This window comes from Tachysurus vachellii, chromosome 1, assembly GCF_030014155.1.
Source record: "Tachysurus vachellii isolate PV-2020 chromosome 1, HZAU_Pvac_v1, whole genome shotgun sequence".
NCBI classification, from domain to species: Eukaryota; Metazoa; Chordata; class Actinopteri; order Siluriformes; family Bagridae; genus Tachysurus; species Tachysurus vachellii.
Window position 1 is genome coordinate 26,904,053 of NC_083460.1, and position 22,874 is coordinate 26,926,926.

The 22,874-nt window shown below is 40.2% G+C and overlaps 1 protein-coding gene across 4 annotated transcripts in view; it reads right to left on the bottom strand.

The window, feature by feature from the left end:
- Positions 1-22,874, bottom strand: part of celf5a (cugbp, Elav-like family member 5a) — a 178,862-nt gene that overhangs the window by 72,519 nt on the left and 83,469 nt on the right. For all 4 annotated transcript variants that reach the window (XM_060880469.1, XM_060880454.1, XM_060880462.1 and 1 more), the window contains exon 3: positions 13,889-13,937. In XM_060880469.1, the coding sequence (XP_060736452.1) occupies positions 13,889-13,937 (49 nt within the window). The remainder of the gene's footprint in view (positions 1-13,888; positions 13,938-22,874) is intronic.

Consider the following 22,874-nt stretch of genomic DNA (forward strand, 5'->3'; position numbering starts at 1 on the left):
TGTTTCATTTGCAATTTGCAGTTCTTGCACTAATGTTAGCAACGTACTAGTACATACAACACAAGTACACAGCAACACCGCTCACTACGCACTGCATGTGGAACACAAGCACACCTAAGGCGCCTTTTTTTTCTTTTTTTTTTTCTTTCTTTCTTATCACGACCTTGCATCGTAATTGTGTGTGTGTAATAATTCCTCTTGCTCATCACGTCTGTCCTCCCTCACACTCAGATTTCTGCTGGCTTTTCATGATAGTGCATCTCTGTCATTAGTCGGGAGTACACTTGGAAGAAGCTAACCTGGAGAGAAAAGCCACTCAGCTCTGATCTCACCAATGAGCCTGTCCCGCATCAAAGTGTGCTTTGAAGTCCAGGTACTTGTAAAAGATTGGTTCAGGTTTCAGGTCAGGGTTCCAATAGCCGAAGGTGGGGCACGAGGGGATTTGAAGCCTTCGGCTGCCTTTTGTTCGTAGCCTTTCCTTCATGTTTATTAGGAGGAAAGCAATCTGTAAATCTACAGCAGGTCAGCTTTCTTCCTTACATTCTTTTCTGGAGCCTTCATGCATTCATGTACCTCTGGCAAAGATTACCCTTCAGTAGTGAAGCTATCATTTTAGCACACACAGCAGTCCTGTGTGTTAAACTCGATCACAGCTATCATAGGAAGTAATTATATATGTTTCTTTACTGATAGGAGGTTCAAATAAGAATCCTGTTCTTACAATTTCACTAATTTAAATAGTTTTTCACAAAAAAAATTAAGCAAGCTGCATCGCAAATTTGAAACAAAACATGCAGCAAAATCAAGGAAAAAAAAAAAAATAAACACGAAATCCTGGAGGCACTGATGTATTAAGTAAAGTCTGGTATATGTCTTTGACAACACACAATGGTCTGTGCTGTTATATGAGACTGATCTACACTGTGATGGTGTGATACGCTGAAATGTCTCATCTTCTACCGCTTATCCGAACTACCTCGGGTCACGGGGAGCCTGTGCCTATCTTAGGCGTCATCGGGCATAAAGGCAGGATACACCCTGGACGGAGTGCCAACCCATCACAGGGCACACACACACTCATTCACTCACACAATCACACAATCGGGACAATTTTCCGGAGATGCCAATCAACCTACCATGCATGTCTTTGGACCGGGGGAGGAAACCGGAGTACCCGGAGGAAACCCCGAGGCACGGGGAGAACATGCAAACTCCACACACGCAAGGTGGAGGCGGGAATCGAACCCCGACCCTGGAGGTGTGAGACGAACGTGCTAACCACTAAGCCACCGTGCCCACTACGCTGAAATGTATTTGAGTTATATACTGTAACAGCTTATGTAACCACAGAGACCTGCCAACCTCATGGTTAGGTTTCAGATATGTAAGGGGAATGTGTGCAAGTTTACGTATTAGAGCGAGTGTGGTATGTATTAAGTAGAAAAGGTAAAACACTTTATTCCTAGAACATCTTTATTCCTAATCTCTCACGTTAGGCAGCAGGATAATAAAGTGTTGATTAAAAACTAATTCTGATTGCAGGCGGTCACAATACAAACTGCCTATGATGAATAAAATATAACAGCTAGATAGATTACACTGATTATAACAGTGGTATTGACCTATTATCTGGTTTCTGGATCAAAGTTCAATATTGCTTGAAATGTAGTTTGATTTCCTTTTTAAAGATGGCCAAGTCACTTTTTAGTTACACACTAAAAGTATACGGATCATCATAGCCATACGTCGAGCTTCCCCAGGCCTTTGCCACCAAGCTAGATTCACAGAATTGTATAGGATGTTGTATGCCGTTGCATTCCAATTTCCCTTCACTGGAACCATTGCCCCTTTTCCACCAAAAAGAACCGGGTGCTGGTTCAGAGCTAGTGCTGGTGCTGGTTCAAAGTTGGTTCCACTGTCGAACCTTCTAATAACCGGTTTGCCTTTCCACCGGCTAGAGAGCATCACACAGAGCCGAGTCTGACGTCACTGTATACTGTACGTGTCACGTGTCCCAGCAACTTTAGCGCAGCAGCGGCAAACACGAACACATCAACAATGGCGGATGTTACTTTACTGTTAATGCTCATGGCTTTGTGAACCTACATTAACACCCAAACGCGGCGAATCCAACGTGTATGAGCAACTCCATGTAATCTGTATAAACGGAGGTTGTAATCGAGAAAGTACATAACGTTATTTTATCATTAACACAGAAAAAAGTTAGCCTTAGCATGTAGTTACCTACTATCATGTGTGCTGATAATGTATCATATCGCGGTAAAGTAAAAGTGTATAAAACATTAGTATACTTAAGGTACATTATCAAATGCGCTAACAGTAGCCCGCCCACAGCCCCTGACACAAGCGGTTCTTAAGTGTAGACCAGTAACGTTTTGGTGCTACTTAAGAACCACTTTTCCTGGTTCAGAGCCGGTGCTTTGGCTGTCGAAAAAGAAAGAACTGGTTCTAAATTAGGCTCTGGCTCCGAACCAGCACTCAAACTGCCTCGGTGGAAAAGGGGCACAAGAGATCCAAACCTGCTCCACCATGACAATAAAGAACTAGGCTGCCCTGCACAATTCAGGGATGAACTGAAACGGAATACATGCCAGGCCTTTTCATCTGATATCGGTGCCTGACCTCACTAATGCTCCAAAATCTAACAGGAAGCCTTCGCAGAAGGTGGAAAAAGTCTTTAAGGGGATGTTGAACAACCCTTTCTCATATGGGTTTGATGATCACGTGTCCACAAATCATTGGCTATACAGATACTCTTCGAGTTACGAAAGTATTTTCGATCTTACGATGGACGATAGCGATACGACAAAACTGTAAATATATTTTTCATTTTGCTCGTCAGGCAATCGTAGCAGCGTATGTGGTACTATATGTTGGGCTCCCGCCTTGCCGCCTTGTCAATTGCCTCGCCTACAGAGCTACAGAGTGCAAATGTCTGTGTTAGAACAAACATATTTTATAATCACACCTTCCAGTGTCACCCGTATGAGGAAAAGTTTCCCCTTTGAGTCTGGTTCCTCTCAAGGTTTCTTCCTTCCATACAAGAGAGTTTTTCCTCGCCACTGCTGCCTGAGTCACCTCAGACATGCTCATTAGGTATAAATACAAACACATTTAAATATATCTAATATTAATCTTAAATTTTGTATTTTATTAATCTTTATATTATTCTTTATAATAACCTTTTTTCTATGTTTATGTTCTGTTAAGCTGCTTTGAGACAATGTCAATTGTAAAAAGCGCTGTACAAATGAACTTGAATTGACTTGAATATTTTAGTTTTTTGCTCCTTTATCATCGCCATCCTTATCTTCCCACAACTAAGTTAACATAGCAATCAACAACCTAACGTTGTTCCAGTATGAAGAGGTCAGACAGAATCACGGTGAATATGATACTATACGATACTTCAATGCGTGTATGAGACGTAGATTTAGCGATTTCATTTTAGGGTTAACGGCATTATTAAGGTTTTTCTAGCAGATAGGATTATTTACTGAACAAACTTTATATTCGATTGAATTAGCCAAATATACTGTACTTTGTTAAATTATTAACACCTTACAGTTTACTACCCCATACTGATCACTATTCTCTAAGGTCATGGTTTCGACTCGCGATATTTTCTAGTTACTATGAAGTCATCAGAACGCATCTGTCCGTAACTCAGGGACTAAGTGTATAGTGTATGAGCCGTCCTCCAGGTAAGACTACAAGACCAACACGCACAACATTCCTTTATGATCTCTAGCAAAAGGTTACTCTGTCATTTTTTCCATCTGACCAAACGAGCTCAGCCATTACAGCAGGAGAATCACTGTGCCCAAACTCGCCATGCCCACCCCTCCTGCCATCGCTACAAGTAAGCACTGTTTAGAGCCGTTTTGCAGTGTCTCACGGAGCAGCATGACTTTAGCATAATGATGGCCCCCAAGCAGGCCGGTGTTTTTGCTCCAAGGTCTAACGGCTGTCTGCCGCTGGGCTATTTTTGGATGTGTGGCAGGCGTCATAAATAATGGAGCTGTAAACGATCCGTGGCAGGTCTTGCAGACAGATGGACGGAGTTGAGGAATGAGGAGAGCAAAAGAGGGAGAAAGTGATAGGATTTAAAGGGGAAAGAACCAAATGAAGGGAAAAAAAGGCCAACTTTCTAATTCCTGGATGTTCATAACACAGGCTTCTAATTCTGAACACAGGTTTATGACTACACAATTGTTCGTAGTCTCTTCACACTTTAGCCAAAAAAAAAAAAAAAAAAAAAAAAAAAAAAAGGTTATCAAATGCATTCTTTATCACAGCCATTTGAGTTTTTATACATTTTTGTTTGTTCAGAATTGATTGCAAGCATTGAATTGTTGTTACTTAAAGTACTAGATTTTTTAAATGTATTTAATGGATCTCAAATTGTACCTGTATGTATGTGCTATAGGTATACACAAACACACACAAACACACACAAACACACACTTGTATGTCGATATAGTTTCTTTTTCTGTAGGTATCTATATATTGTGAGTCACATCCTGTGTCATTGAACAGTCTTCCCCCGAGCTGTGTTTCTATCACACAGATAAAGATCACAAGATGCAGATAAAGCAGGATGTAAATGGCTAACATTTTCTTGTGCCACATTCATAATTCATTCACTTTTCTTATCAGTTTCCTCAAACATTACAAAGTGTCTGGGGTAAATAAATAAATAAATAAATAAATAAATAAATAAATAAAAAGTTATTTTAGGTTCTCAAATGCCTCACACACATTTTATTCACCTAGTGTTTTAAATCTTTTAACCATGGGGAATTGGAGTGGGCTGAATTATGGATTTAAAAAAAGATGCAGAAAATAAAATGCAGAAAAAGAAGCTTACTTTAGAGATATTTTTAATTTCTCTCTCTCTCTCTCGCTCTCTCTCTCTCGCTCTCTCTCTAATCTATTACACTCTACCTTATTTATATTCGAGGTTACAGTGCAGTTTGTATTAAAAGACATGTATGTATGTACCTATGATTTGCCCCAGATAGATGTAATTACCCTCTAACCTCAGAGTCACTGTTTCATTTCAAGCAAAAGTGTCAGAGGCAACAAAAAAAAAAACTGTGTCCAGTTAATTACACGCTGCACTAGACGGCAGGCCTTTTGAGAGCAGTACTTCTCTTTACAAGGTAATCAAGGTGAATCGAATCTCATTTGGGTGCCGTTGCTTTAGACGTCGCAGAAGGACAACCTCGTCTGAGGCACTCAATACAAGACCCGACTGTAAGCGTAGTGTAAATCCAAGCCGCCAGCTTCCTACACGCAATCAGAATGCTGATTTTGTTTGGTGGCCTTGGTGGATTTTACATGTAATATTCATCCGTTTGATTTAGCACACTTGTGATTAAAGATCCTTGAGATATTTAAAAGTGAGCTCAGTGTGTGGGAAGGCTGCAATAAGCCACTCAGATGGTGCTAGAGCTGTGTGGAATGTTCCGGAGGCTGCTGTTTTGCGTGCTGCGTCTCAGTGCGGCTCTGCGGCTCAGCAGCTCTAATCTCCTCCCATCTGCTGATGGAGCTGCTCGCCCTGCACGGAGCCCAGAACCTGCTCCACCCCATCTGGGCTGCTCCCACCCATTGTCTGTATGTCTGTCTGTGTGTATGTGTGTGTCTCTCAAAACAAAGAGCTCATACACGTATATAGGGGTGTAGCAGAACTAGATGGAGTACGAGTGCGTTCAGTATGAGTATGTTGTTTGGTACTTGTCAATAAAAATATTCTGATAATTGCTTTCCGTAAAGCAATCAGCATATCTCAGAACATTTTATTTACTTTAACACAAAGTGCAAGAGCACAGAGTGCAGAATGCTTTGCTTTAATATTTGGCATCATTTCATGAAAGCATGGATCATGGATTTCTTAGCTGTCAGTAGTAGCTAGCTAGCTAGCTAGATAGATAGATAGATAGATAGATAGATAGATAGATAGATAGATAGATAGATAGATAGATAGATAGATAGATAGATAGATAGAAAAATATATATCAATAGTAATTATTATTATGAAACATTATTATGACACTTTTGCCACCTTGAGACAGATCCAAAATAACGTAGTAGTAATAATAATAATAAGCCTGAACTCATAAATATATGAGTTCAGGTTAATTTTCCTAATATATTTTTAAACATTTATGTATTATATTATTGTATTTCTTTATTTGTATATGAGAACTATGTGTATTATTATTCTATGTGTATAAATTATTATTATGTGTTGAACATGTGCTCTTGCTTCTTTACACGGAATAGTAAATGAAAAAAGGTTTGTGTGTGTGTGTGTGTGTGTGTGTGTGTGTGTGTGAGGGGCAGTAGGACTACGCAGGCTTTAATGAGGCGGCTGCATATGAAGGAGCGTCATTAGCGGCGTGAGAGGGAGCAGCCTGGTGATTGCAGTGATTTGGCTCGGCTCCTTCTGACCCAGCCGGCCAATCAGAACACCCAGAGAGCCTCCTTCAGTGTGTGTGCAATCAGCGAGCCCATAGCGAGCGTACATACTCCCATCAACAACATCTGTATAGCAACATCCAGCAACAAGCATACAGTACAATATGTATACAGATTGTAAAATGACATGGTTGTATAGCACCAGACACCAGAGCTTTTGTAGCTTGCATTTAGAGCAATATAAGAAAGCACTAAATAATCATGGACTCAAAATAGCCTCATTATATGTTAAATGCTGACTGAATCAAAGTCAAGCTGTGCAGAAGTGGTGCTGTGCGATGACCTTAATGGTGGGGATTATATAGGAAAGCCTTTTTTTTTTACACCCATGAACACAGAGGACAAGATGGCACAGATTGTACCTTTACTCACTCTCTCACTCTCTCTCTCTCTCTCTCTCTCTCTCTCTCTCAAGCAACAATTTCTCTTATACTTTACTGCCTCGTGCTCGCTTATACCTTTGCGTGCACCCAAATCAAGAAACCTTGGGCTCATATTTAATGACCAGTCTCACAGTGCACTAAGGTCAGCCACCATCATGCACTATTACATCTACTCTTTAAACACCATTAGCTGGTGTATCAGATTGCTTTGTCTGTAGGAAGATGCTGTAGTTTCTCAGATGTTTGCATCCATGTATTTTTTACTTACTCGCATTCTAAGTATGAGCACAGTATCGGATTGATTCCTGTTACCTGATATCAACACATCCCTAATAATATAACACAAATATATAACAAACACAGTATCACAACACATGATACTTTTCATCACAAGACTCTTGAGACAGATCCAAAATATCTAAATAAAAATCCACGAGCCTAGGTTTGGGAACAACAGCCTCAGAAATCCTCCCACAAATTTAGAGCTTCATAACCCACCGAGTTTATTGCATGCACTTATACAGCACTTAATAAACCGGCGACTTTTTGTATATGAAAACGAATACACTGTACATACACTCAGTTACCAGTTTACTGTCTACTACAGCGATGCACTTAATAAACCCAGCGTATGCATTTCTTATATTTCATGGTGATTATTGCAAATTAATAATGGTATGCGTATCAGAAAATAATGACACAGTGAAGACAGTCTGATCAGTGTTTAGTGTGAAACAAAAACAATTCTGAGTTCATTTGGAAATCTACTGAGCACGTGATCCAGTGGGGGGAAAAAATTGGAGAATGTGCATGGAGACGGCTGCTTTGTGTAATGTCCTGTGGCGCTCTCCCTCGCTTGTGGATAAGACGGCGAGCTTGTTTCTCCAGGTGATTGTGACGGTGATAAGGGAGTGGCTCTTATTGAGGGTGACAGCAGCAGGGCTGAGCGGATCACCTTGTGCCTGCTCGTCCTTCTGCTCAGGCCTGCACTGCCTTGCCTCAACAGGGACACAATCTGCTGGCTGGAATTAGCTCGCAGTCGGAGGAAAACTAAACATGATTTCTGACCTTTCCTTCTTGTGTTCAACAGCAACCTTTGGTGGTCCTCTGGCTCTGCCCTGCACAGGAGGTAAAATGAATTCCTAGACACTGCTTTACATGCGTGTGATTACGGGAGGATGTGTGTGTGTGTGTGTGTGTGTGTGTGTGTGTGGAGGGTGTAGGCGTACCGCTAAAAGGGCATCATTTGTTGGATGGCTGCACTGTGAGGAAAATGTGAATTCTTATATGAGCCAAGTTTTACATTAAGGAACAGGCTTTGTCCTTTTATATATTTTATATACTACATTTTCAACACTTTTAATCTATTTTTTTCTGATATTTATTCTTCTGTAGTACATATAAGTTTTCTGTATCAGGAAGGGTCATTGCTGAACATTCTTCCTCTGGGATTTAAGGGTTGGTATCTTCCTTTTTTTAATGTTTTCCAGCCAAGAGAATATCACAAAGCTGACTGACGAGTGAACCTGACTGACCGTGGACCTCCCAGTGTCTGCAAAATAATTGATTTACATTTCTAAATGTGATACTCTCTATTATTATAGCAATATTATATCTGAAATTGTATTTGCAATAAATCCAAACTGTTTCTTCCATGTAAAGTTCTGCTTATCTGCCTCTTATTTCAGTTAGTTATCTGAATCCAACATTTTCTTTTTGCTCCCTTGACTATATGACTATATTAGGAGTGCAACTGAATATAAATACATTATTCAGAATGAACAGGTAATGTGTTCAAAATGAATACAAATACAGATATGAACTGAAGGCATATTATTATTATTATTATTATTATTATTATTATTATTATTATTATTATTATTATTATTATTCAAGATTGTCAGTAATGGTCACAGCACATTTGTTTGAGACTAAAGTTGCGCAACAAGAGGACAAAATAAATGCCTTTCATGTGAGCAAGAGGTCAGATCTGAAGCTGACCAGACAAAAAGACATTTATTAACATGAACACGCAGCACTACATGATGCAATTACAAGGTCTGTACATTCATCATTAGTAACTGCCTGGTCAGGACACTCATTTAAAAGATGCTGCTAGAAAATACCCAATTAAATTCATTTAAAAATACAGTGTGCATACAAACAAACAAAAACAATAATTATGCAGCAGGATTTAACTGGAAGGTCCATGCTCATGACTAGTTGGGGCCAATTATGAAGTGTCCAGCGTTAGGGTTTATATTTAAATACAAAAAATAAACAAAGACAAAAAAATCTGAATTAGGCCATTTCCAATTCAGGTCTAAATCCAAATACAGTTGAATATCTGGAGCACTGAACACATACAGATACAGAGTGTGGCACTGAGATGGCAGCAGGATGCATTATGGGAAGAAGGTAAGCTGGCAGAGGAAGTGTGAAGCTCTGGGCAATGTTTCACTGAGAAATCTTGGGGTATTCATGTGGATGTTACTTTGATACGTACCACCTAGCTAACATTGTTGCAGACCAAGTACATCCTTCATGGGAACACTACTGGCTGCAAATAATTGTTCAAGAATGCTTTGAGGAATCTTGGTGCCAGATTCTACGACAGAGGCTTGTGGAGTCCCAACTTCAGTGAGTCAGAGCTGATTTGGTAGCACAATATTTTAATCTTATGGCTAATTATAGTATATGAACACCATAGGATTCTCAGTCTGTATGTGTCACGACTCTGTATGTGTCACAGGGCATGCGTAGTGCCTTAGGATAGGAATATAATGAAGTGCTGACCCTTATATGGGGGATTAACATGGCTTTATCTTTGTCAGCCTATTCCAAGCGACTTCATATACTGTATACACCCAGTCGGGTGCAATCTAAGCAGGAAATATAGATTCTCTCTCGTCAGGAAAACACACATTGCTTCCAGCACATGACCCTTCACTTGCCCTTTTCCCAGCCAAGGCTAAGCAGCACAGCTCAGTGTGTCTGCTGAGCTTTAACGGTTGTGTCTGTAGGTCTGTAGCCTGCTTTTTTTTACTGATACGAACAGCACATTTCTTAGGCATGTAAAAATGCTTAGGTGCTTAGGTCATAGGTACTATACCTGCATTATAATATTATTATCATTATAGATGTTATATATCTTATAGCTATAACATTATTATTATTATTATAAAGAGCAAATGAAAGGGAAATCAGAAGATTTTTTTCTTCTGCAGTGTGAAATATTTCTGATTTCCCACACATGAACAGAGACACAGTCATCAGTCAGGGGAAAGGCAAACTTCTTGTTTTCCTTAATCTTCTATTAAAATGCAATGCAAAATGATTTCTCACACATGCACGGCGATGCAGTCCGCTGTTCAGAGGAAAGGAAATCATTTTGCATTGCATTTTAATAGAAGATTAAGGAAAACAAGAAGTTTGCCTTTCACCTGAATGACACTAAAGCACTACATGAATAGGAATTAGTCATACTGTACATAAAAAAGTTTTAATAATTACACTTATGAGAAGGGTTCATTAGACTGCATGATATAGTGTATACGGAAGCTCTTCATGACAACTCACATAAAGATACTGTACACAAATATTTATGAAATATTTTTTGTCAGGTTTGATGTCGTGACATAATGTCGAGTCATAAGGCTCAAATACAGTACAAGACTTGCTACACATAATAGCGTTAGCGTTTGAATAGAATTCAGTCCAGAATGTGACTAAACACAACTATAAATGTTATAGTCAGATCAGAACTGAAAATGGTTTAAGATAGCTGATGGCTTTCGGAATAAGTCTTTGGAAATGTCTTAGTCAGGGTTGAGACGGCTCTGGAGCCTGTGCCAGGAATGTTGAAGGTGTAGGTGGGAATACACTCTGGATTAGACACCACAAACGTAAACGTAAAGCTTAATGCTCCTAAATCATACTGAAGGCCTGTTTATGTAGAAATACTGTGTTAATTATGAAGCGTTCAATCTTAACCACAAGCTCTTTAGTGTGTCTTTAAGAACAAAATACAGCATTCAACTCTGCCTGGAGATAAATTTAAGTTTGTAATCTTGGGGGATTGTCTTAATATTTAATTACTCCGTGTAGCATTAATTAGGTTATTACCTAGCTTACTAATTCATTTATAGGGTTTTTCCTGTTTAGCTAAGTGATTTCATTGGTCAGAATAAAACTGGTGGGGCTTAACGGTTGCGTCCAGTGATCATTTTAAAAATGTATCGCATGTAATGGAGTGCTGAGGTTTATTGTGTGTGCGTACATCCCAGGCCACATTTCTTCCAACACAATCGTTATTCCAGTGAAAAATATACAGAACCTCACTGCTTCCTCGGTCAATTTCTCGTCATTGCTGCATCTGAGTGAGCTTAAGCAATTCCGCCCTCTGTCCTTCAGAAAACAGCTAATACAAACACAGGAGAGTGGCCATGAGTAGAGCGAAGAGCTGAGAGAAAGACTTGCACAGTTGCATCTGTGGTGTGTGTGATTTCTGGACTGAAATCATTATTCCCTTATGATGGACAACTCTCTGAATCGAGTAAGCTGTTCTACTAGCAGATTGACAGACAGAAAACATGTTAAAATTTAGACATGAAAAGTCAAAACCAAGTGGATGGCGGGATTTTGGTGGATCTGTACAGAAAGATGGACTGGAAATCTATAAAAATCACAAGGGACTAAAACTGATTTATCTTCTGTTAGGTCTTAAAGGCCACTCAGGGGTAGTGAACAGCCCTTCAAATAGTAATAGCTACCAATTTTATATTCAGACTGTACCGGTCATCAGCCTTGCCTCTAAAGTAAAATCAGTTTCATAGCTAAGCCCTGGGGAAGAGAGGAAGCAAGTGTGTGTGTGTGTGTGTGTGTGTGTGTGTGTGTGTGTGTGTGTGTGTGTGTGTGTGTGCGTGTGTGTGTATGGGGTAAAAAAGAGAAAGTGTGTGCATGTGAATTCAACCAGGGATATAATAGTTTGCAATAAACATACTGTCATCTAGCAATGTAAAGTGAAAAAAAATGGTGCTTTGGAAGTTCCTTGCGTTTTAATTTGCAAGTTTCGAGCTCCCACATGCTTTCCACCATTATGAATTGCTGGGTGAGTAGAATGAAAAGCTCTCATTTCTCTGAAAACACTTATTTGCGAGTTCTATCATTTTCGAACCATAACAAAATTGTTTCCTCTGGAAAAGGCGGTGGGCTGAAAGCTCCAGCTCCATTAAAGTTTGTGGGAACGATAATTGCATGCTTCTGACATATCACGGGCATTTCACAAACAGGTAGATTGTCCTCATAAATTCAAGCTGTGCAACCTGTCGACATTCAGCGCACTTTTAATGAAAATGCCCCACCATCTTAATGTAAGCAGGCAATGTGTCAACGAGATAAGCCAATGTGGAGATCTTTATACATGTGACCAGCAGGGACAACTGAATGAAGAAGACAGTTTAATCAAATTATCTTTGCAGTCTTAATAACTAGAGACAGATAATCCTGATGGACTAGGGTTTCCTCAAGGTTTTTTGAAGGTCTTCTCCAGTAAGACCTTTGATTTTTTTATTCATTTCTTTTTTTAAACTTATCTCTTTAAACAAGTATGACCTTTTCACCACTTAATGAGAATAGGAGTGTAATTAGAAGTGGTAGTGCCACCTTGGGCTACACCACACAACTTTCTTCAATCCCAGAGAATGACTAGTGTTAAACCCTGGTGCCATTTCACCATGATTGTAAGAAGGTAATTAAATAATTTTGCATGGATCTTGCACCTTTAGGAGCAGAAGCTATGTCCATGTGGAGAGGCAACATTAGCACTCAGCACTAGGCTTCAAGCAAGCCCATAATGACTGTAGCAGAGAGAAATATACAGGCCAGAGCTCAGGATGGTTAGAAATCCCCCCAAAACCATTATGGTCACATTGGTGCTGGATTGCTCCTGAGGTGCTACTCTGGTCTGTTCTTTAAGATGATGTGTAACTATTGGGGCTGGCCTAAGCACGCTTTCCATCTCCACCAGAATCACCAGGAGTCAGGCAATAAGGGAGCCTGAGGATGGCCAAGGGGAGTCTGGGGAGTGCTAAAACTGGCCGCTTGCAGGGAAGTCCAAAGACAGCAGAGCATTGTGGTTAATGCGAACAAACACCTCCACAATGGTAAAATCAATGGGGCTTTATGGGGCATCAATCTTCACAGAGTAAGGCCTGCCTATCTACTACTGGGATGAACCATTTTGGGGGTGGGGCAACCAGAAGCTAAAATGGTAGGCTTTTACAGGAAGCTTTCTTAGTTGCTGGTTCGAATTGTGGACTGATCCAACACATTGCCAGATTCGTTTAATCCATCTGCACCGAACTGGATCCCTGTACAACAAGGGAGTCATGGCACCAGAGTGATTTAAACAAGCCTCTCATTCATGCCTTGTCACATTGAATAAATCCACCAATGCTTGACACATACATATTATCTCAGATCCACATACAATAAAAAACACAAATCACGTGGTGTTCAGAGGAGACTGAATTAAGTGTGCATAAATGAAAGTCTTGGCAAAAGCCCCGTAATATAATTGATTGTTTTGCAAGCCGCGCATCCTCCTCCACCCGTCTTCCACTTCCCAGTGGCGTTTCCACCTCTTGTTTACAATATACCCCTCCGCTTGACCAGACATCTAGTTGGGAGCTTGGGGCTCAGGGCTCCCGTCCCAATATCCCAGCTAATTACTTTTTAATTTACAGTGTGTCGTTAATAGGCTTGGCAGGGGGAGCAAGGTTAGACAGGCAGCAGAAGCCCCTTCCTTTCCATTCAGTACAACCGCAGCCTCCTTAATTAAAACGAATACTCTGGGCATCCATCAGAGAGACAGAACGTAAGTGAGAGAACAGAACGAGAGCAAAGCCAGAGATAGAGGAAAGGGAAAAAATAACCGAGAGCTAAAGTAACATGAAGCACGGTGGCATAAACAGTGTGAAGAAAAAAAAGGTTGATGGTACCTCCACGACTTTCGCTGTCAGCCGGCTTCACCTGGATAGGACGAGTCATCTGTGAAAAGAAAAACAATGAGAGGTAGAGCATTTAGTTCATATTCCTACTACTAGCATCACACCTAACCAACTAACAGTATGTTAATGTAGCAAACAGTTAAGGAAGAATGTGTCAAAGTCTTGGTCAAACTTGTAAAGACACACCTGCCAGTCATGTAACGGAACAATTTACAGACCCAGACAATAGCGTCCTTTCACAAATCACTTGCATATTGCTAAAAAAACTGCACATACTGTATACAGAACAAAAACATACAGAGTTGTACGATAATAAGCACTGGGCACTAGTAACTTTGTGGTGTTGAGCTGCTGCTTGCTTGTTAAAGCCCCATATGTAGAGAGTGTACTGTGGTTTCTACCCCAACATGCACTAATGCTCTTATAATCACTGTACAATCATTACATTAAAATTATATTTATGCTGGATTTTATACTTGACTGTAGGCATATTTAATCTTTAATCATATTTTTGTTTGTTTGTTTGTTTGTTGGTTGGTTGGTTTTTCTCTTTCAGCAGAAAAAGGTTTAATGTTAGCCAAGACATCTTTTGATCGATTTTTTGTAGTGGAAAAAAGGGTAATAGGCATGAATGATGTGCGATCAAAGGAAGGGGCGGGGCTTCCAGGTTGTCAGTTAATATTGACGAGTTCTAAACACGTGCTGAGTTGTCAATCGTTTTAGACTAACATGTTGATTGGTTCATCTGCTGTATATTTAATAAATTTGTTTTTTAAAAAAAAGGGAGAATTTTTTTTTTTTCCGTGTAGCTTTGTGGTCTATGCAAAATGTGTGAAAACTGGCAGGTCTTCAAAAACATTCCAAGGACAAAACTGTGTGTAAATTATTCCACAGCCTTCTGAGACAAAAACAGTGCGAATGGCAAAGTTTTCTATTTCTACAGTTATGCATGCTTGTTAGTAGCAGTGTGGCAGTAATGGTAAGGGCAATGTGAAATGCAACAACAATAAAAGTGGAGGCTGTCTCGGGACACAGGGAAATCAATGCAGCCCTATTGATTCCTGGCCCATAGGCTGTGCAGAGTGTCTGGCAGCAAAGAATTCTGTGGTTAGGAGGCTCAAAGTAATCCACTAGAACCTGATAAGAATGGCATTTGTTGGATTAGATACCTCTGTCCCTACAGTCTTTGTGTCCTGTATTCCTTTTTTTCCCGTATTTCTATAGCTTGATCTTTTTTCTTTTTTTTTTTAATCTTTTTTTTTTTTTGGGGGCTGTTTTCTCTATTCCTTTCCGTATTATGCTAAAACATTTCTTTTTCACTTCTTTTCTGAAGTGCACCGTAATCTTTGTATACATGAAAAAGATCTCTAGATATGTTCGAATATCTTTAGGAAGTAAATAAGGACCCAAATGAAAAGCACAAGGAGTAGTTTTCCCCAGGGAGCAGCGTTAGGTCAAAGCTAGATCATTACAGAACTAAGAAGATTAAACTGATTGGAAGAGCGTCAGTAATTAGAACTATTTTCACCCAAACTAGACTTCAGATGTTTAAAGACTACACATTTAAATAGTTTGCAAGAACAGAGACATACTGTAGCCATGTACCATTTACAGTAATCCTCCATTGACTCAGGAGCTCTTAATCGATCCATAACAAATTGCAACACAATTCATTCTGCAACACGGGCTGAATTTTGATGAAGAACTACGATTTGTAGATCGCCAAGTCTTGCCAAATCTGTGTTCCTAGCAGCCTTCTCAGCCATTTGAAACCTTTTTCTTATTACTGCGGCAACGTTGCTCCCACACATATCCAGAATCTGGAAAATGCCCCTGAAAGCCCCTGAAAAAATGTTTGAGAGAAGCGAGGATCAACATTTTTTTTTCCCACTCTTTCAAACATATTTTCTTTTACTGTCCAGCTCTAGAGGCGAGCTAAAAAGGTCAGTTTTAAAGACAGGCCAGTGCTATAAAAGCATGACTTGTTCAAGGAGAAACACCATAATGGGATTTTAAAACAGCTTAATAACATGCTGATATATGGGGGAGAGGGCCAGGCCGGATTCATTAAGTGCTAAACATATCCATTTTCACCTTGAGGAACTGAATAACCTCCCTCATAGGATTCATTCCATAAATTTATCCATCGTAAATAATAACGGGCTGGAGCTAAGACGGTGTGGGAAAAGAATGGTGGGTGAGGGGGAAGATGGGAAGATGTTGTGCCATCATGACTCTGGGTTCAGTTCAGATGATGATTCTCTCTACCATGGTCCCTGTGAGAAAAGCCACAAAGGCCAGAGTTTGAAAGAAAGGACACTTTTCCTTTACTCCTCCTTACTTTGGAGCACCTTTGAAGGTGTTGGGTTTGAAATACAAATTAAATGATCTCTGGCTATTTAGAAAATGTTCCTATCTCGGCCAAATGGCTTGACATCAAGAGCAAACAGTTGTGCTTGTAAAGTGCTCTGCATCGCAGAATGGCAATATGCGTGCAATAAGCATCGTCCTGTAATAGACGCTACGACTGTTTCTTCCATCCTTCACCTATCACGAGATGAATCTTAAAGACAATGGCGTTACTCACAAGGTTTATGGATGCACGCTTGGAAATAGTTATTGTCCCAGCCATAAAATGCTGATGTAACAGGCTGTTTGCTTGTGATGGGGTGATGTACATGATCCCGTTCCCTTGTATGTGGACTCGATGAAATTATTAAATATATATTTATATATATTTATATATGTACACACGCAAAGCAAAATCTAAAAGATGAATAACTCATACTGTTGTCAGGGAAACCGTTTAGCCATGGCCCTGTGAGATCTTGCCGCTTTTCTCCGCCTTCGTAAGCTGAGCTTTCTTTACTCATTTGATACAGTGGAGACACAGAGGGGATCGCCTTCTGCTCCCTTTCTACTCAAATAACAACATGTGTTCTAATTGTGATAGATTCGAAGGAGCCTCCTGCACTTGGAGACAGCGAATGAACGTGTGCTCACAAGCACAAAAGTGGAGGAGAAAGGGGGGATGGGGCGAGTTAGTGAAAGAGACAGAGGGTGTAGAGGCAGACGGAAAGAAAGAAAAAGAAAGAGAGAGAGAGAGCCAGAAAGAGAGAGAGAGATGCCTGCAACTGCTAGATAAGATTGCTTCTCAGCTGAGTGACATTTCGTCAGTCTAAACTCCACCCCGATGTTCCTGCCCATATGCTGATGGAGTCAGGCGAGCTGAAACCAGACTCGTACACATTCCTCACACAGAGTGCTTCCCGCAGCAAAAGCACGAACGTCCCTGCGTTTGCCAATCTGTTGTTTGAACTCGGCGGAACAATTCAAATCCTCCGGGTCCTGGTAACAGTGTGTCGACTGCGTCTAGCGCTCATGATGATGTGCGCACACACACACACACATTCCCTCGGTTACTGTTGCAGATCTCCGTGGTCTTCTTCCTACGAGGGAATTTCTTCCTTTGAATGCAGCCCCTTTTTTTTGGTGAACAAAAAGGCACCACCTGTCTCTTCAGACGTGTTTTTTTTTCCCTCAAACAAATACGAGTAATCAGTGTTTACTATAGGCAAAAAAAAAAGAGTATCGAATGGAGTAAACAGCTGTGCAGCGGCGGCTCGTGCATCATCTATTTTCCACCGAGAGCCAGGCTCTCCTCCTGTAGTAATATTTGATTACACACCGCCAGGCTCCGTGGATATAGATTCAGAACAATCAGCATATTACAGGCTGCTGGGAGAAAATCTGGACCGCATCTGGTCGCTTCCATATATGACAAATACGCAATAAATCAACTGTTGGTTTTGCAGCGTTGTGTGACCGCTTATACGGAGAGCAGCCGGCAGAGGCAATATTAATGATTTTGTTTTATGACTCAGACCGCTGCCTTGGTTAAGGGGTAAAATGTGTGAAATGCAATTTTTTCCTCTCACCAATACAGGCTTACCAAAACAATTACACATTGTGTGTGTGTGTGCGTGCGTGCGTGTGTGTGTGTGTGTGTGTGTGTGTGTGTGTGTGTGTGTGTGGACTCACGACTCCCAAAACAACAAAAGGACAAATTTCTACAGGGATAAGAAGGAACTGCTAATCAAACTCGGAGGACTAATAATCGATTCATCACACTTCATCCGTTCCGTTGTGTAAAAAAAATGGATGGCTGTGTCGTATTGGAGAGAGAGTTATTACACAAGTTGAATCTTTTTGCATGCCTCTTTGTTTTCTTTGTTTTTTTGCGGAACTATACACCACGGCATGAACAAATCGCATATTGATGTTTTATTGGTAAATCTGTGATGTATCTCTATGGGTTTTTTATTCCAGTTTGCTGATCTTTATAATCAAAGACAATGCAAATAGAAGACTGTTAGAAGATTTTAAATAGTATTCTAACAAAATAATATTTTTTTCAGATGCTTTTTGCACATCACTGTTTGTCTTTTGGTTCAGTGGCTCGGTATAATAAATAAACTGAAGAGTTCATTACATACATTACATTACATACAGTTCCATATTAGATACAAATGATCATCAGTTCTGCAGAAGAAGTTCTCTATCTTTCTGACCAATGTAGAACTGATTTGCTTATAAAAAAAAACTACATTATCTCCATTTTACTCAATACTCAGTGCTTAACAAGTGTCTGGATTATTGTAGAAAATAAACCTGATTCGATATGTCACACTTTTAAGCTCTATTATGATGTATGACAGAAGATTTTAAGACTTGAGTATAACCTGCAGTATATCTGCTATAGTGTACGATTCTGGACTGGCACAAAGATAAAGGAATATGTGCGTTTTGATAGGCTTCAAAAATCAAAAGAGTTTTTTTTTTAACTGTAGCTTTTATTTAAATAACTAAATCAACCAATAGGATTCTTTTAATATTGAGGTTAGTGGGTATAGCATTAATTAGCTTTATTACTAATGATGTCTTTGGAAGGTCCTCACAATAATAATAAAAAGGCTGTGTGTGTGTGTGTGTGTGTGTGTGTGTGTGTGTGTGTGTGTGTGTGTGTGTGTGTGTGTGTGCGCACTTGTATGCTTGTGTGAAAGAAGAACAACTTTTTAGGCACCTAACAAATGTGCTAAATCAGGAAACTCATTTATAATGTATATCATGGATGAGAGTTCTTTCCATGCATATCAAATACAACACAAGGAAGAGTAAGAAGAGAACAAAGAGAGTGAATGTGTGTGTGTGTGTGTGTGTGTGTGTGTGTGTGAGAGAGAGAGAGAGAGAGAGAGAGAGAGAGAGAGAGAGACTATCCCTGGAGGCTGATTTCAGTCTTATGTACCCTTGCTAATTTTACAGTGTAACTTTATACACACCATGTGTAGATTAACATTGCTTACTCCACGAGTTTAGCCACAGGTTTTAAGAAAACACCTCAGATCGCAATCCGCTACGGCTCCGATTTAAAGTGCTTGCTTTCCAAAACGCACTTAATGGATCAGTCACATGAGCTCCTGCATCAGTAGAGCGAGCCAATGAAGGGCTTTTAAAAGGGTGAAAAAAAAGCAGCAGCTTGTCTTTTCTTACAGAAGGAAGTAAAAGTAATGGGGAGGAGGAAGATGGTGAAATAATGAAGGAAGTATAATTTGTGAAGGATGTGTAGTTTCTCTTTCTGAATGTTTGCCCTCCAATCACAATATTCTATTCAAACTGGATTACTACAGAACACCAAACTGGGAAAGACGAGTAAAGCGAATCGTCAAATCGAGTGTTTCAGGATTTCATGTTTGTCGTATTTATTTTTTTTTTGTTTTGTTTTGCTTTTTTGTCATAAAGAGCATAATGTACTTGATTAGACTCCATGTTTCTGAGCCAAATGTTTGTTGTGAAGTTGAGCACACTGGAAATATGGAGTTGACTCCTCCAGTCCTCACACTACATCACTGAAATGTTCTGGTTGCAGTTGCACTGTGAGCTTTAGACTAATTCAATTGAGCCTGAATGACCCTGTTCCTGGAAGTTTTTCCCCTCTCTCTCTCTCTCTCTCTCTCTCTCTCTCTCTCTCTCTCTCTCTCTCTCTCTCTCTCTCTCTCTCTCTCTCTCTCTCTCTCTCTCTACTTGTTCTGATGCCATAGTATCCGCTATCATGTTTAACAAATGAATCACTCCTAAGATTGCCAAGGCCAAGAGTCAGATTATCATCACGACACGTCAATAATAGATTCCAGTGTCAATGAAATCGTTTAAAACTAGAAGAATTTCATTACAAAGTAAATCTTCATCTCTACATCAGAAAGGTTAAAAAGCCAAGTTGTGTGGGTTTTTATTGTTTTTTTAAGGTTAGTGATTAGAAGGTTGTGAGGTCAATTCCCACCATAATCAGAGAGTCACTCTGTTAGGTCCTTAAACAAAACCCTGAGCTGTAACTTCTGCTTGAACCGTATCCTCTGCCGCAGGTCTCTGTGGACACAGCGAAGGGCAAAAAACAATAAATGCAAATGCAGGTCACTGAAAGAAAAATAAAAATAAAAGTCTGCAAAGCAAATAATTCATGAACGTGTTAACGTGTGTAATATAAGCCTGACATTTGGCCAGTCCAAGCGTGAGATAACAGGCTGTTAGCTGCTATCTGTTAGTCGTTAATAATCCACTGATCATTGCTGGAATTAGCAGGCCATAGAAGCTGCCTCTCTTCTGTTATTCCAAATAGGGGAATAAATGTTTTACTGGAGCATCCCAGCTGCGATAATTAATTTTTCCAATTATTGATTGGAAAGTGTGCTGAGTGGTGACAGCCCAGGGCCTTAGCTCACCTAATAAATCTACTACGCTAGATGAAGAAAGGACAAGAAGAGGGCAGGAGTGTGTTTGAGAGAGAGAGAGATAGAGAGAGAGAGAGAGAGAGAGAGAGAGAGAGAGAGAGAGAGAGATGGTGTACAAGAGAGCTATTTTTTATCCTAAGGCTCTGGTTAAATTTGATTTAATGGAGAACTCATTTGTTTTCTGGATCCTCCTAGAGGAAGACAATGATGGCAGAGGAAGGAAAGAAAAGAGATGAGCTGGAAAAGGGAGATGAAGAAATAGCTTGCCTGTGTGTGCTTGAGTGCACGTGTGTGTGTGTGTGTGTGTGTGTGTGTGTGTGTGTGTGTGTGTGTTTAAGGCCCAGCAGCAGTGTGGAGGCACTGATAAGAGCTTGACTGTGCTGGGTTGTCAAAGGCTGGATCCAAAGCTTGTGAATTCCTTCAGATCCTCTCAGAGTAAGACTCATTCGGCACTGAGGCTCAGGTACTGACTGCTGACATCACTGACATCTAAAACTCTGTCTGCTTCAGGGCTCCTCACACACTCTCCTCTGCCAAAAGGGAACTTTGACAGTTGTGCAAAAAAGCACAGTTTCATATCCGACGTCACATTTGCATTTTTTGGAGCTCTGGCCCTCGTATACTCAATGTCTCAAAGGTCACCGTTCCAGATGAAATCGTCCTCCTCACCTCAATATCTTCTTGTGTCACGGGAGAGTGCAGTGAACATATGTGAAAGCACCTGAAGTGACCCAGTATTTACTTTCACAAAACTACAAACTGTTCTAGATTTTGCCATCTGATGCAACTATATTGATTGATCTAGACAGCATACAGCTAGCATGTAAAGTAGTGAAGTGATAGTTTATTAACTGTTCATGCAGCCGTGTTGATTAGGCGTCAAGATTTTTCCTGTTTTCTATGAGTTACGAGTTACTGTATGAGCTTCAGTCAAACGCAGCAGAAACACAGCATTTGACTTTAATGAGCCCTTCAAAAGGACCACTGCATTGTGATATGTCAAGAACTGGAGAAAGACGGTAGCATTAGACTCTCTTTCATATGATCTTGCCATGTGTGGTTCATGGGTATTTAACCCCTGTTAACTCCTTCTAGAAAAGCTGAAATATGATGTGAGAATGATGTTGATTGTAAAACAAAGATTCACTGTAATCAATCAGAAAAGTAGTTTAATTAAAAATGGTTGATTTTAAGCCTATGTATGTCTAACTGTGTCACCATTAGAGCATCTCAAATCTGGACGCAGCTCGCCAAAAACATATGATCGCTTCCTGGATTCACTTGCAACGCGATTGACAGGAATGAAGGAAAGCGTCTTTGTCCTGATTGGCTGGATGCCGGTGGACCAGGAGTGCCCCAGAGTCCAGAGGTTCTCATATTATTTTTGTGACAGCTGCCAGATTGTGAGGTGAATGACTAAAGCTAAAATGACTAAAGCCACTTTTAATATGAATTCTTTCTGTCTCATGAGTTGCAGACTGAAAGCTAAGCATTAGACGTAGACCATGCCACATAAATAAGGTTGTTAAGCAGTTGGTAAACAGTGCTTCATCAATATGACCTGTCTGAGATGGTTTGACTCTCACTTCAAGGGCAGGGAAACGTCACCATGTTGTCAATGATTGTAACTAGCGGTTAGAGAAGGAAGGATGGAAGTGTGCAAAATTACGACTCATGGTGATGAGTCAACAAACAACAGAAAGATCGGGGAAACAGGAAAACAAGGCTCTTATCGATATAGAAATGCATGATAAGACTTAATAATGGTGGGAAACTGGTGGCTGCACTGGTGACTGGTGATAAAGCTGTTGTCTGTACACAAACAAACTAATTATCTGCTAAACATTGTATAGGTGCACACATTAGAGTAACACACTAATGACAGGTCAGGTGCACAGATAAATCACAAAGGGGCAAATACAAACGCAAAAATAAAAGAAAACAACAGGGAAAATCTTTTTTTGTGCTGACAGACTGCACTACAGCTGACACCCAGGATCATGGATGATGTAGGAAAATTAAGGATATTTGAAACAAGGATATATTTCTAATGGAGAAATGTATGCGCTTCTTAAAGCATCACTGCATCCAAACATGACTCTTAATACAGCCTGAGTAGAGAGAGAGAGAGAGAGAGAGAGAGAGAGAGAGAGAGAGAGAGAGAGAGAGATGAGGAAAGAAAACAGAGAGAA